This window comes from Pelophylax lessonae, assembly GCF_965119305.1.
Source record: "Pelophylax lessonae genome assembly, chromosome: 1".
Taxonomy (NCBI): Eukaryota; Metazoa; Chordata; class Amphibia; order Anura; family Ranidae; genus Pelophylax; species Pelophylax lessonae.
In genome coordinates, this window is record NC_138768.1 from 174,804,534 (window position 1) to 174,819,239 (window position 14,706).

General features: G+C 43.9%; 1 protein-coding gene across 1 annotated transcript in view; it reads right to left on the minus strand.

The window, feature by feature from the left end:
• FBXL17 (F-box and leucine rich repeat protein 17) overlaps nucleotides 1-13,961 on the minus strand; it is a 1,141,969-nt gene extending 1,128,008 nt beyond the window's left edge. The window contains exon 1 of the mRNA XM_082263778.1: nucleotides 13,368-13,961. Within this exon, the coding sequence (XP_082119904.1) occupies nucleotides 13,368-13,820 (453 nt within the window). The 5' untranslated portion in view covers nucleotides 13,821-13,961. The remainder of the gene's footprint in view (nucleotides 1-13,367) is intronic.
• Between the last annotated feature and the right edge of the window lie 745 nt (nucleotides 13,962-14,706).

The window sequence follows — 14,706 nt, forward strand, 5'->3', positions numbered from 1 at the left end:
ACTTTTTAATAAAAATACCCCCGGGACAGTCAGGGCTAGTGCATTCCACAATGGATAGCCTCTGATCTGTCCCGGGTTGCACTTACCTTTTAGAAGAAATACTTACCTTGAAAAAGTATTGTCCAGCGCTGCCATCTCAGGTGTGGGCAACTTGAAGCCAGCGCGATCCTCTTCTGCGTCCTCTTCCATCTTCTTTGGTCCCACGATGCACTGCACCGGCCCCGCCATCACTTCCGGTGCCGCAGCGTCATCCCTGCACAGCTTCTGGGCATGCCCAGAAGCTGTTTAGCAAGGTATGACGGCGCCTGCACCGGAACTGACGTCGGGGCCGATGCAGGCGCATTGATTCCTGGGAGTGATGACGTTCAGCTCCCAGGAATCATTGCAAAGCCAGGAAGTGACGAAACGCCGTGGCCGCTGAGGGGAGGAAGAGGAAGTTAGGGGAGTATATTTTCTTCTAAACCAGGTAAGTAAAAAAAAAAAATTGTGATTATCCCTTTGTTTTTCAGGTGACCCCGGGCATGAAGATGGAGGTAAGTTTTATTTTAGGGTGGAACTCCGCTTTAAGCAGGTTTCCCCGCATCCAATTCACATGACAGGAGACTATGACTGGCTCTCAATGGAGCCGGTTCACACAGCTCTGGGGTGGCTGTAGCCCGCACTGGAAAAGGGCTCTCTGCGTTTTTGGCTCCGTTTCAGGTCCAAATTCAGGCAAAAATTCGGACCCAATTCGCCAAGACCCCCTGCTGCGAGCCACAGCTGCAGCTAGAACCTGGCCTTAGCCAGCTTTATTCCCCTTACAGCACTACATTGAGATGCATGCAGGAGGTACAAAAGTGTATGTAAATAGCTAAATGACAAAAGCAGAAGGCTGATCTTCTAATGATCTACCCTTAGACTGACATTAGGTGTGTGTGGCTCTGCATTTCACACTTAATATCTGTGATATTGACTAACCACTTGCCTCCCTGGCCAACTATGACTTAGAACCCCCAAATGTTTATAGGTTTAGTATTATTTATTTTGAAAGCAGATGCTCTGGAGAATAAAATTGTGGGGGGTTGCAATTTTTATGTCACAAAGTATCGGCACAGCGTTTTTTTCAAACGCAAATCTTTTGTCAAAAATACACTTTAATGAATTTTAGTCAACACAAACACAATATAATGCCAAATTTATTGGTAAAATACAAAAGATGATGTCACGGGAAGTAAATGGATACCTCACATATCAAGCTTTGTATATGCCTGTGGAATGGTGCCAAATTCTGGTACCTAAAAAGTTTCCAATTACACAGGAGGTCTGGCACTAGAATTATTGCTCTCGCTCTGATTTTCACGGCGATACTTAACATTTGTGGTGTAATCACCAATTACATATGAATGCGGGACCTATGCATGTGTTTGATTTTGTGCATAAGCTTGGGGTTCTTTTTTTTTTTTTTAAATGTATTTAACTGTACCTTTATTTTTTTAAACTTTATTGCTATCACAAGGTACAGTATTAACACCATCCCTTGTGATAGCATGAGCCATGACAGGTCCTCTTTATGGGGAGATCTGGGGGTTTTTTAGACCCCAGATCCCTCCTCTAGCCTCCAAAGCATCTGATCAAACCAAGATCAGTTTGATCAGATGCTGTACAAGCCAGTAACAAACTGAAACGGACTCGTTGCTTGCGGTTTCTAACATCACAGAAAAGGGGCCGGAACTTCAGTTTCTTCCACTTTTCCTAGGGAACGCTTTCGGATAGGAGAGCCCAGTAAAGGGGATGGCAGGACGCGGGCCTCCTTATGCCGCCTGAAGAAGTAATCAAGTGGCTGTATAGCCACTCAAATCATTTCGACATTTAAGAAAATTGCCTCTTGAAAAAAGTTGATTTATGAGAACTGTAGAAAGTCAGGAGGATAACCTTCAGGGTACACAAGATTATGCCCAAGAATTACCCCATCCTGTAAAACTGATAAATACTAAGATCTTCAGCAAGTCTAGTTTCCAGGAAGACCCAAAGTGCTGCTAGCAGTACCTAAGGGTGGTAATCCCTTCTGGACCCCTCCTATGTCTAGAAGTGTGCAAATTTAACACATTTTCCTGTTAAACCCCCTATGCCAGGAACAAAAGGTCTTGCATACTGTATCATTTTTTTTCCTGATACTCATCTACATCCATCATTTTTCCTGAACATTCCTTGTCTCTAAAAAATCCTCCTCTCAGTTTCCAAGTCACCAGGCGGAAGAGTTGAGGATTCTGGTTTAACATCGGACCCTGAAATAACAGATTTGCTGGGATACGTAGAACCCACATCATAGAAATTGCCAGGAACATTTAAGGTGAGAACCGACTTCTTTTGGCCACAAAAGATCATCATAATAACCTGTGCTTTGTTCTGAATGACCTTCATGGCCACCATGCTAAGGCCAGCAAAGCTGAACGGAAGAGATCCACCCCCAGCAGCCCCATGTGCTTGTAATATGCTTGAAAAACCTGTGGGTTCAGTTCCCAGTTGCCCTGCTGTACTCAAAACTCTGCTCAGAGAGTCTGACAAAACATTCAGAGCTACATGATACGGACAGCCAACAGCGACATTCGTCATTGCTCTGGCTATGTGATGTATGCTACTGCCATACAATTTAACCTCCAAGGATAAATCACATGGTATTTCCCAAACCTTAAATTGTTACTAAACCCAGGACCCTGCATTCACTATATCTGGCCCCCCACAGTACACAGAAAACAGGGAATGCAATCAATTTTAGCAAATATAAACTGCTAAATTACTTTTGTCATCAGCAGTATATAGCAGTCTTGTGACTTATATCAATGCCCGATTAAAGTTTGTAGGAGGAGTTATACTGCACTGGCTGTCTTATCAGGATACAGAACCCCTGATCCTCTGTCTGGATAGTGCTACAGTTGCACGATAAATCGTTAAAATTGCGATCTCGATTCAACTCCCTCATGAACTTAATCCGGCATTTTCACAATTTATTTAACCCGTGCAGACCCGTTCTCTGCTCAGAACTGTCAAAAAGAAAAGGCAGCAGGCAAAGATTATCACAGCATTGCTCAGCGCTGAGAGATAAAAAGAAATATTGTATCATTTGGTCCTTTTAGATCAAAAGAAATTAAAATCGTCTGCAAATGAGGGCAATTTAACCACCAAAGACCAGGCCTTTTTCTGACACTTGCTTACAAGTTAAAATTAGTATTTTATTTTTGCTAGAAAATTGCTTAGAACCCTCGAACATACACATATACATATATATATATATATATATATATATATTTTTTTTTTTTACATTTTTTAGCAGAGACCCTAGAGAATAAAATTGTGGTTGTTGCAATATTTTTTGTCAAACTGTATTTGCACAGCGGTCTTTCAAAATAAATTTTTTGGGAAAAATACACTTCAATTAAAAAAAAAAAAAAAAAACTAAACAGCACAGTTAGCCCAATTTTTTGTATAATGTGAAAGATGACATTACGCAGAGAATCGTGAGAGAATTGGGATCTTTATTCTAAACAAAAAAATTGGAGATTCTTATTTTATTTAGAATCATGCAGCTCTAGACAGTGCTGACTGCCCTGTGCTGATCACATGCACTCTCCCAAGAAGAAAAGAAAAACTCTCTAGCAATACACACCAAACTGACCATGTGCAGCCTGACTCCAGTAACTGTCTTATTAGGACATGTTTTGGGGGAATGCAAGAAGGGGAGGATCTGTGCATAAAAGATCAAGATTTTACACAATGCAGAGGATTAACCTTTGGGTTCCACAGTGATTATAACAAGCATGTTTTACTGCATATACAGACTGATTTTACGGTTGTGGATTTAGTAACACTTTAAGCCAATTTGCCCACTAGCAGAACAAAGGCCCTTGTTCTAGCTGTAGCACTAACAAATACCACTGCTGCATCAGCCAAAAAGGCTACTGACTTATCCACAAAAGGTAGTGAGTCCTGAATCTCAACAGCTGGAGTGTCCAAGGGGAGCAGGTGGCCCAAACTCTCCAGGAACACATCTAGGTTTCTTGCCACACAGGTGGAAGCCAAAGCAGGTCTTAGAGAAAAAGCTAAAGCATGTCAGGCGCTTCAACCCCCTGGTACATCTCATATTTAATAACTTCAGAATCCTCAAAGCACAGGTCTTAAAACCAGGGAACCTTTTGTGTGTCTACTCTAAGACATTTAAACAAACAATTCTTCTACTTCACTGTCAAAGGAAAAGGTTGCTTCATTAACCACTTAAGCCCCGGAAGATTTTACCCCCTTCCTGACCAGGGGGTATTTTGCGATTCGGCACTGCGTGAATTTAACGGACAATTGCGCGGTCGTGCGACGCTGTACCTAAACGAATTTGACGTCCTTTTTTTCCCCACCAACAGAGCTTTCTTTTGGTGGTATTTGATCACCTGTGCGATTTTTTGATCATGCGCAATAAACAAAAAAAGAGCGTAAATTTTTCAAAAATAACAATATTTTTCAAATTTTTTTTATATGAAATTCCCCCAAAAAAAAATGTAAAAATAAAATTTTTTTAACATTTTCGGCCAATTTGTTTTATGCTACATATGTTTGGTAAAAAAAAAAAAAAAAACCGCAAAAAGCGTATTTTGATTGGTTTGCGCAAAAGTTATCGCGTTTACTAAGGGAAAGATTTTTGTCATTTTTGTTGTTTTTTTTTAAACGCGTAATGGCGGCGATCTGCGATTATTTTTGCGGGACTGCGACATTGGGGCGGACAGATCGGACCCTTGACTGACATTTTTGACACTTTTGGGGTTACCATTGACATTACTACAGTAATCAGTGCTATACATATGCACTGTTACTGTAAAATGACACTGGTAGTGAAGGGGTTAACATTTTTTGAGAGGGAGGGGTGGTGTGTGTCCCTAGGGGCGTGATTCTAACTGTGATTGGCTGTGGCTTGAGGTGCAGGAACAATGATCAACGGTCCTACATAGTAGAACCGTATGATCACTGTTTCTACACAGGGGAGAATGACAGGCGGCTTGTTTACATCAGCCGCCTGCCTTTCTCCCGCTGTCACGGACGATAGTGAGTGAGCGGCGGACATCGGGTCCGCCGCTCACACGCGCGGGGGGGGGGGGCGTGACCGTGCAGGAGCGCGCCTCCAGCAGCACACGCTCAGTCCCCAGAGCCTCACAGGCTAGTGACGTACCGGTACCTGTGAGGGGCTGACCGCCGCAGTATATGTGCTTGCAGCGGTCGGCAAGTGGTTAAGGACAGGACAAGCTGTGCATCCACAATCTGATCAGAAATATAAATGGCCTTCACAGGCTCTTTTAGTTTCCCCTACCAGAAAAAAAAAATATCTAGCTGCAATAACCTGACTCACATCTTCCTTCTTTCATCCTGAATAACCTTCAGATAAAAGTAGAAGAACTGTGTCCTTCCTCAAGGTCTGAAACCACCTGATAACAGTCTACAGCATAGGTGTCCAACCTTTTGGCTTCTCTGGGCCACATTGAGTGTACAGAAATTCTCTTGGGCCGCATATAAAATATACAGTGGGTACGGAAAGTATTCAGACCCCCTTAAATTTTTCACTCTTTGTTATATTGCAGCCATTTGCTAAAATCATTTAAGTTCATTCTTCTTCCTCATGAATGTACACATAGCACCCCATACTGACAGAAAAACACAGAATTGTTGACACTGTTGCAGATTTATTAAAAAAGAAAAACTGAAATATCACATGGTCCTAAGTATTCAGACCCTTTGCTGTGACACTCATATATTTAACTCAGGTGCTCTCCATTTCTTCTGATCATCCTTGAGATGGTTCTACACCTTCATTTGAGTCCAGCTGTGTTTGATTATACTGATTGGACTTGATTAGGAAAGCCACACACCTGTCTATATAAGACCTTCCAGATCACAATGCATGTCAGAGCAAATGAGAATCATGAGGTCAAAAAGGAACTGCCTGAAGAGCTCAGAGACAAAATTGTGGCAAGGCACAGATCTGGCCAAGGTTACAAAAAGATTTTTGCTGCACTTAAGGTTCCTAAGAGCACAGTGGCCTCCATAATCCTCAAATGGAAGACGTTTGGGACGACCAGAACCCTTCCTAGAGCTGGCCGTCCGGCCAAACTGAGCTATCGGGGGAGAAGAGCCTTGGTGAGAGAGGTAAAGAAGAACCCAAAGATCACTGTGGCTGAGCTCCAGAGATGCAGTCAGGAGATGGGAGAAAGTTGTAGAAAGTCAACCATCACTGCAGCCCTCCACCAGTCGGGGCTTTATGGCAGAGTGGCCCGACTGAAGCCTCTCCTCAGTGTAAGACACATGAAAGCCCGCATGGAGTTTGCTAAAAAACACCTGAAGGACTCCAAGATGGTGAGAAATAAGATTCTCTGGTCTGATGAGACCAAAATAGAACTTTTTGGCCTTAATTCTAAGCGGTATGTGTGGAGAAAACCAGGCATTGCTCATCACCTGTCCAATACAGTCCCAACAGTGAAGCATGGTGGTGGCATCATCATGCTGTGGGGGTGTTTTTCAGCTGCAGGGACAGGACGACTGGTTGCAATCGAGGGAAAGATGAATGCGGCCAAGTACAGGGATATCCTGGACAAAAACCTTCTCCAGAGTGCTCTGGACCTCAGACTGGGCCGAAGGTTTACCTTCCAACAAGACAATGACCCTAAGCACACAGCTAAAATAACGAAGGAGTGGCTTCACAACAACTCCGTGACTGTTCTTGAATGGCCCAGCCAGAGCCCTGACTTAAACCCAATTGAGCATCTCTGGAGAGACCTAAAAATGGCTGTCCACCAACGTTTACCATCCAACCTGACAGAACTGGAGAGGATCTGCAAGGAGGAATGGCAGAGGATCCCCAAATCCAGGTGTGAAAGACTTGTTGCATCTTTCCCAAAAAGACTCCTGGCTGTATTAGATCAAAAGGGGGCTTCGACTAAATACTGAGCAAAGGGTCTGAATACTTAGGACCATGTGATATTTCAGTTTTTCTTTTTTAATAAATCTGCAACAATGTCAACAATTCTGTGTTTTTCTGTCAGTATGGGGTGCTATGTGTACATTCATGAGGAAGAAGAATTAACTTAAATGATTTTAGCAAATGGCTGCAATATAACAAAGAGTGAAAAATTTAAGGGGGTCTGAATACTTTCCGTACCCACTGTATACTATTAGTTAAGGTATATAAGTAATAAAACGCCGCCGCGCCTTTCCTGTGCTGCCGCGCCCCCCCCCCCCAGCACTAATTTAACACAACCAGTGGATGATCCCCTCCGAGGTTGGCTCTGTGGCCGTGCCCCTGACTCGACTTCCTTCCTCCCCATCAAAAAAAAAATTGTCAGGGGGCAGTGGGCCGCATTGCCTGCGGTCCTGGGCTGCATGCGGCCCCCGGGCCGCAGGTTGGACATGCCTGGTCTACAGCTCAAGGAGTAGAGGAATTAGGGCTCGTTCACACCATACATGTATGAAAAGGAATGTGAAAATCATGCAGCTTTCACTTGCAGAGACATGAGTTTACTTCAATTTTCATGCGCGTTTCAGTCAGTTTTTATGCCCTATTCACACCACAGTGTTGATGTCCAACATTGCAGATTCTGTGCATAAAAAATCTGTACCCGATACCAGTGTTGTGTGAACAGGGCACATAAAGAACAATTTTTTTTTGGTGCCCTTGCAGAACACATGCAGAAAAAAACTGACCTCTCTGCACATGGTGTGAACGAGGGCTTAAGGTCACTAAATTCATTTAGGAAACAGAATAAGATGTGGAGGTCTTTAGATCTGATAAAAGAGACCTGAATGCCTAGAAGGATGAAAGCAAATTCCTCTCAAATGATTATCATGAAATCACTGATTCTGATCCTGCTATAAGCATGATACATTTCTCACATACGAGTTCATTTTAAGATCCTGCAAGCCTTTTCCATCACTCTAACAGGTTTGTTCAGGAGGAATAGGCCATGCTTAATACTAGTAACCTTAGAGCCAGTTCACACTACTCCCTCTCAAAGTCGCCCGTGCAGCACGACTTCATTGCGGCTTGCAAACGACTTCTCATATTAGAAGTCAATGCAAGTCGCTCCGACTTCGCACAAAAATAGTGCAGGAACCTTTTTCTAAGTCGGAGTGACTTGAGTCGCTCTGATTAGAACGGTTCCATTGCACAGCATTGGGAGCTACTTGTCAGGCGACCTAGTCATCTGACAAGTCGGAGTAGTGTGAACCGCCTCTTAGAGCCACAAGGAAAATGAGAAAACAAACGATAGGCCCCTTTCACTCACACACTGACATTCAGTCTAGATCCGTCTGTCAGTTTTTCAGACAGATCCAGACTGAACTACAATGTATGTCTGTCTATGAACCAGCCAAAGTCTAGATCCAATGAAATTGAATGGAATGGATGTAAACAGATGCTCTCTGCTTACATCTGTAGCATTTATGTCCAATTTTAGGCAAGAAACATTTTCTGTTTATACTTTAGTCACCTCTGATTGGTTTCTTTAACAAAGAAAAAAAATGAATTGAAAAATGGATGTAGACTGATGTAAACTGAATTGAACAGATGTGCAAACTGATAAAAACGGAATTTGTTTTGTTTTTAGTTTTTTTAAATGTGACTGAATGGATGACATGACATCTGTGTGAAAAGGGCCACAGGCTTATATATGGAGGTGCAGATCTTGAAGTAAAACCCACATCTCTCCTACCCATGAGTCTCCTCAAGTCCTGGCAATTCCCTATCCTATTTCATCATGGAAGCCAAGGGAGACTAGAGCCATCTGTCTATTATGCCAAATCTTCATGTCATGACACTCTCCAGAACTCTGACAGTTCAACCCCCTGCCACCCTGTGTCTGTACAGTGCAACTCTCTATGCCCCCATCGTCGCCATGTTTTGGCACTAGAAATGTGATGGGAAGCATCCTTGTCCTTCCAGACTGCACTAGGTGTTCCCAATCCTCTGTCCTCTACAACAGGCCGGGACAACCACAGGGGAAAACACTGTATCCTCTTCTAGAACTGCATTTCATCCCTCCCCTAACTGCTGCAGCCAGGGGTAACAGACACAGCATTGCCCCTAAGGGAGGAAAGATCCAGCTGAAGTAGACAAGGACAGCCCTTAGGTAAGAAAGAGAAGAGGACAGTCAAACACTGGAACCTGTCTACACCAAGGTGGGGGCAATAGCCACAATGAACAGATCCAGGGAGAACATAAAAATTAAAGTGTGCACTCCAGGACAAAAGGAAGCACAAATAGTTCAGGACAAGGGGGTAGGAAGGGCTTTTTATCTGCCTTCTGGTTTGGGTTTCCTTAAAGGGGGAGCCAATCATCTCAAGTAGATGTCCTAGAACAGGGATCCTCAAACAACGGCCCTCCAGCTGTTGCGGAACTACCCATCCCATGAGGCATTGTAAAACTCTGACATTCACAGACATGACTAGGCATGATGGGAATTGTAGTTCCTGAACAACTGGAGGGCCATAGTTTGAGGACCTCTGTCCTAGAAGATGATTTGGCAAGCAATGCTTCTCAGGGTCAACATGTAAATATCTGCAATGTATAGGCAAGTAGCAGCACCGCTGATTATGCATGACTCATGTTTACATCTGCCCCTGAACAAGTCATACATGTGGCAACAGAACATGGCCAGAATAACCTTGGCTTTCAACTGTTCCTAATCAAGCAAGGTTATCTTGCATATGTGCCACATTGATGACTCATTCAGGGGACTATGTAAAGATCAGTCGTGTGTAATGAGCACATTGTGTTTAACTGTTTGTTGACCGCATAAGCTAGTACTTCTTGGTAGGGGGCACGTGCGCTCTGGCTGGGCTTTGATTAGACACAGCACTAGCCGTTAAGTGGGTGCCAGTCAATGGATGACCGGTGAAGAGAGAGAAACAGAGCATAGCTCTGCCTATATAAACAAGGCACAGCTCTGTTTGGTCAGCAGGGGTGTACAGTCATATTGGGACATTGACACAATTCTAACCTTTTTGGCTCTATACACAACCATACACACCACAATGAATTTGAAATAAAACAAACAAGATGTGCTTTAACTGCAGACTTTCAGCTTTAATTTGAGGGTATTTACATCCAAATCAGGTGAACGGTGTAGGAATTACAATAGTTTGTATATGTGCCTCCCACTTTTTAAGGGACCAAAAGTAATGGGACAGATTATCAATCATAAATCAAACTTTCACTTTTTAATACTTGGTTGCAAATCCTTTGCAGTCAATTACAGCCTGAAACGCATAGACATCACTAGACGCTGGGTTTGATCCCTGGTGATGCTCTGCCAGGCCTCTACTGCAACTGTCTTCAGTTCCTGCTTGTTCTTGGAGCATTTTCCCTTCAGTTTTGTCTTCAGCAAGTGAAATGCATGCTCAAATCGGATTCAGGTCAGGTGATTGACTTGGCCATTGCATAACATTCCACTTCTTTCCCTTAAAAAACTCTGGTTGCTTACGCAGTATGCTTCGGGTCATTGTCCATCTGCACTGTGAATGAGTTCTGAATCATTTGGCTGAATATGAGCAGATAATATTGCCTGAAACACTTCAGAATTCATCCTGCTGCTTTTGACAGCAGTCACATCATTAATAAATACAAGAGAACCAGTTCCATTGGCAGCCATACATGCCCACGCCATGACACTACCACCACCATGCTTCACTGATGAGGTGGTATGCTTTGGATCATGAGCAGTTCCTTTCCTTCTCCATACTCTTCTCTTCCCATCACTCTGGTACAAGTTGATCTTGGTCTCATATGTCCATAGGATGTTGTTCCAGAACTGTGAAGGCTTTTTTAGATGTTGTTTGGCAAACTCCAATCTGGCCTTCCTGTTTTTGAGGCTCACCAATGGTTTACATCTTGTGGTGAACCCTCTGTATTCACTCTGGTGAAGTCTTCTCTTGATTGTTCACTTTGACACACATACACCTACCTCCTCAAGAGTGATCTGGCCAACTGTTGTGAAGGGTGTTTTCTTCACCAGGGAAAGAATTCTTCGGTCATCCACCACAGTTGTTTTCCATGGTCTTCCAGGTCTTTTGGTGTTGCTGAGCTCACCGGTGTGTTCTCTCTTTTTAAAGATGTTCCAAACAGTTGATTTGGCCACACCTAATGTTTTTGCTATCTCTCTGATGGGTTTGTTTTTTCAGCCCAATGATGGCTTGCTTCACTGATAGTGACAGCTCTTTGAATCTCATATTGAGAATTGACAGCAACAGATTACAAATGCAAATAGCACACTTGAAATGAACTCTGGACCTTTTATCTGCTCCTTGTAAATGGGATAATGAGGGAATAACACACACCTGGCCATGGAATAGGTGAGCAGCCAATTGTCCCATTACTTTTGGTCCATTAAAAAGTGGGAGGCACATATACAAACTGTTGTAATTTCTACACCTTTCACCTGATTTGGATGCAAGTACCCTCAAATTAAACCTGAAAGTCTGCAGTAGAGGGCTGCATTGGGTTTGGGCTCCTGCGGGACCCAATGCAAATCTTGCAGGAGCCGGCGGTTTTACCTCTGCTGCGGGCAGGAGTGGGCGGTAAAAACATTTTGCAGAGACCCGCGGGGAACGGTGCAATTTGGTGGAGCGTATTTTCCGGCGTATAAGACAACTTTTTTTTATAATAAAAAAAAGATCGCAAAAATTGGGGGTCGTCTTATACGCCAGGTACTGTAGCTTCAGCTAGTTACAGAACATCCCTATTAAAAATGTTAGCCCGCTGGATGTGTATACAGACCCTTGGGCAACTTACAGACCGTCCCTGTGCTGCAATACTCCATGTACCGTGCTGAGCCAATTACGGCAAGCGGTGTATTCTATTAATGCATACAAAGCCTGCTCGGATTGGCTGAGTCAGAGAGGCGGGCTTATACAACCTTTGCCAATCCAAGCAGGCTTTGTATGCAATAACAGAATACAGAGCTTGCCGTGATTGGCTCACTGTGGTACACGGAGTATTACAGCACAGGGACATTCTGCAAGTAGCCAAAGCTTACTGTATACACATCCAGCGGGCTAAACTATTAATAATAGAGAAGTTCTGTATGTAGCAGAAGCTACAGTACATATTAGGGCACATCCAGTGGGCTAAAATATTTAATAGGGACGTGATGGCTCCACTGATGTTATGAAATGGTGTTGCCTCAGAAGAGAGGGTAGTCTTATACGGCGAGTATAGGGAAAAACCGCAGGAGTGGACACAAACATTGCGGGTGCGGCGGTCCTGGTCATACATTAGCAGGTGCGGGCGGGTGTGGGTTTAATAAAACAGTCCTGCGCAGAGCTCTAGTCTGCAGTTAAAACACATCTTGTTGTTTGTTTCATTTCAAATCCAATATAAGACCAAAAAGATTAGAATTGTGTCGATGTCCCAATATTTATGGATCCGACTAATGGATTTCCTTTCCCAGCAAATCAGGAAATAAAAAACAGCACAAAGAGTACACAAACACACTGGTTAGGCACACATTTAACCCTTTGATCGCCTTAGATGTTTAACCCCCCAGTGTCATTAGTACAGTGACAGTGCATAATTTTAGCACTGATTACTGTATTAGTGCCACTGGTTCTCACAAAGTGTGAGTTTGTGTCAAACTATCCGCAACAAAATCACAGTCCAGCTATACGTTGCTGATCGCTGCTATTACTAGTCTTACATTTTTTTTTTTTCAAATTCCAGTATATATATCCCATACTTTGCAGATACTACAACTTTTGCACAAACCAATCAATATACGCTTTTTACTGAAAATTTGTAGTAAAACACATATTGGCCCTATATCTTTAAAGAAATTAGATTTTTTTTTTATTTTTTTTTTTTTATTGGCTATGTTTTATAGCTGAGAGTAAAAAATATATATATTATTTTCAAAATGGTCTGTCTTTTTTTGTTTATAGTGCAAAAATGCATATAAAAACCCAGGGGTGATCAAATACCACCAGAAGAAAGCTATATTTGTGGGGAGAAAAAATTACAAATTTAATTTGGGTACATCATTGCATGACCGCACAATTGTCAATTAAAGTAACGCAGTGCCGCATCGCAACAAATAGCCTGGTCATGAAGGGGGTAAATCTTCCGGAGATCAAGTGGTTATTCTTATCACATTGTTGATATTTATATGGCAGCCCTGAGCAGTTCTGGTAGCCCATAGTTTCCATGTATGCTGATCGCATGTAAACATTGCACAAACGTTATACAAGTACAGGATATGGACAACCTTGTGGCCAGGCCAGCAAACTCCTGCGTAAATAATAAATATGTATATAGTGAATATAAACAATGCAATATTCCAGAGAACCTTCAACTGTCCATCTTTCCTCACCTTCAATAGCAGGGATGGAGGAAGTTGGTTAATATGCAATGGTTCACAAGGCACCAATATTTCCCCTTCCACCTTAGGAGACAGAGAAGGAGCTGCTTGGATACAACCTAAAGAAGGCATCTCAACATGTGAAGGACTGGCCAGCGAGGATGGTACATGGTCATGGCCTATAGTGGAGCAGCTGGATATCTTGTTATTGCAACAATCATTTTCACATGGTTGTTTATGATCCTCTGAACAGAGATGCAAAGGCTCCTCATTAACAGGTTTATACTGTAACTTTTTGCAGAGGGTCACTGGGTCCCTAGTGAGCTGTCCTGTGTACCATAATACAGAATCCTCAGTAACATTGCCTTCCCCTTGGCATTGTAGTGTCTTTATCCCTGAACAGTGGGGTTCCTGGTCTTGCACATACTGGGTAGCCAGATGTCCAGGGGGAACCTGCTTCGACATATTTCCAGGCAGGCAGTGAGCATGTTGCTCTGTACAGGCCAGTGCTGGATCCCCAGTAAGCAGACATCTCCCAGGAGAATGTAGTTTCTTACTATCAGAACAGGAAGGTGCTGGTACTGTTGCAAATGTGTGAGTCAGACATCCAGGTGGAGACGGAGACTGTCCTTTGAAGCCATATGATATATCCCTAGGCACAGCGGCTACTGGCTCCTCACTTGGACACTGAGCCAAGTACTTCGGTTTGGGGTGTGTAGCTTCTCCTCCGGGGGATGACAGACCCCTAGTCAGGGGGTGCACGGTCTCTACTCCAGGGTGTCGTGAGCAGTACCCAGTTGGGAGGTGTGCATTCTCTTCAGCAGGACATGGTGACGGACCTCCAGTTGGGGAGTGTAGAGTCTCCTCTCTAAAGCATGGGGACAGGTCCTCACAATGGGAGTGTCCAGTCTTCCCTAGAGGGCATGGTGACGTGCCCCCAGTTTGGTGGTATGATGAAAGGTGTTCACGTTGTGAGTGTCCAGTGCCTCCTCCAGAGCAGGGTGGCAAGTTATTACCACGGGGGTGTCCTGTCTTCCCTCCAAGTCTTGATGACAGGTCCCCAGTCACTGCGTGTGCAGTGTCCCCTTCAAGGCAGGGTGCCAGGTCCTCCCCATGGGGGTGTGCCATCTCTCCTCCTAGGCATGATGATGGGGCCCCGGTCTGGGGAGGTGCACTATCCCCTCCAGGGCAGTATGCCAGACCCTCCCCCTGGGGGTGTAATGACAGGCTCTCTTTATAGGGGTGTGCAGTCCCTCCTCCGTGGCATGCTGATGGTTCCCCTCCAGGGCAGGGTGCCAGGTCCTCCCCCTGGGGGTGTGATGACAGGTCCTCTTTGTGGGGGTGTGCAGAC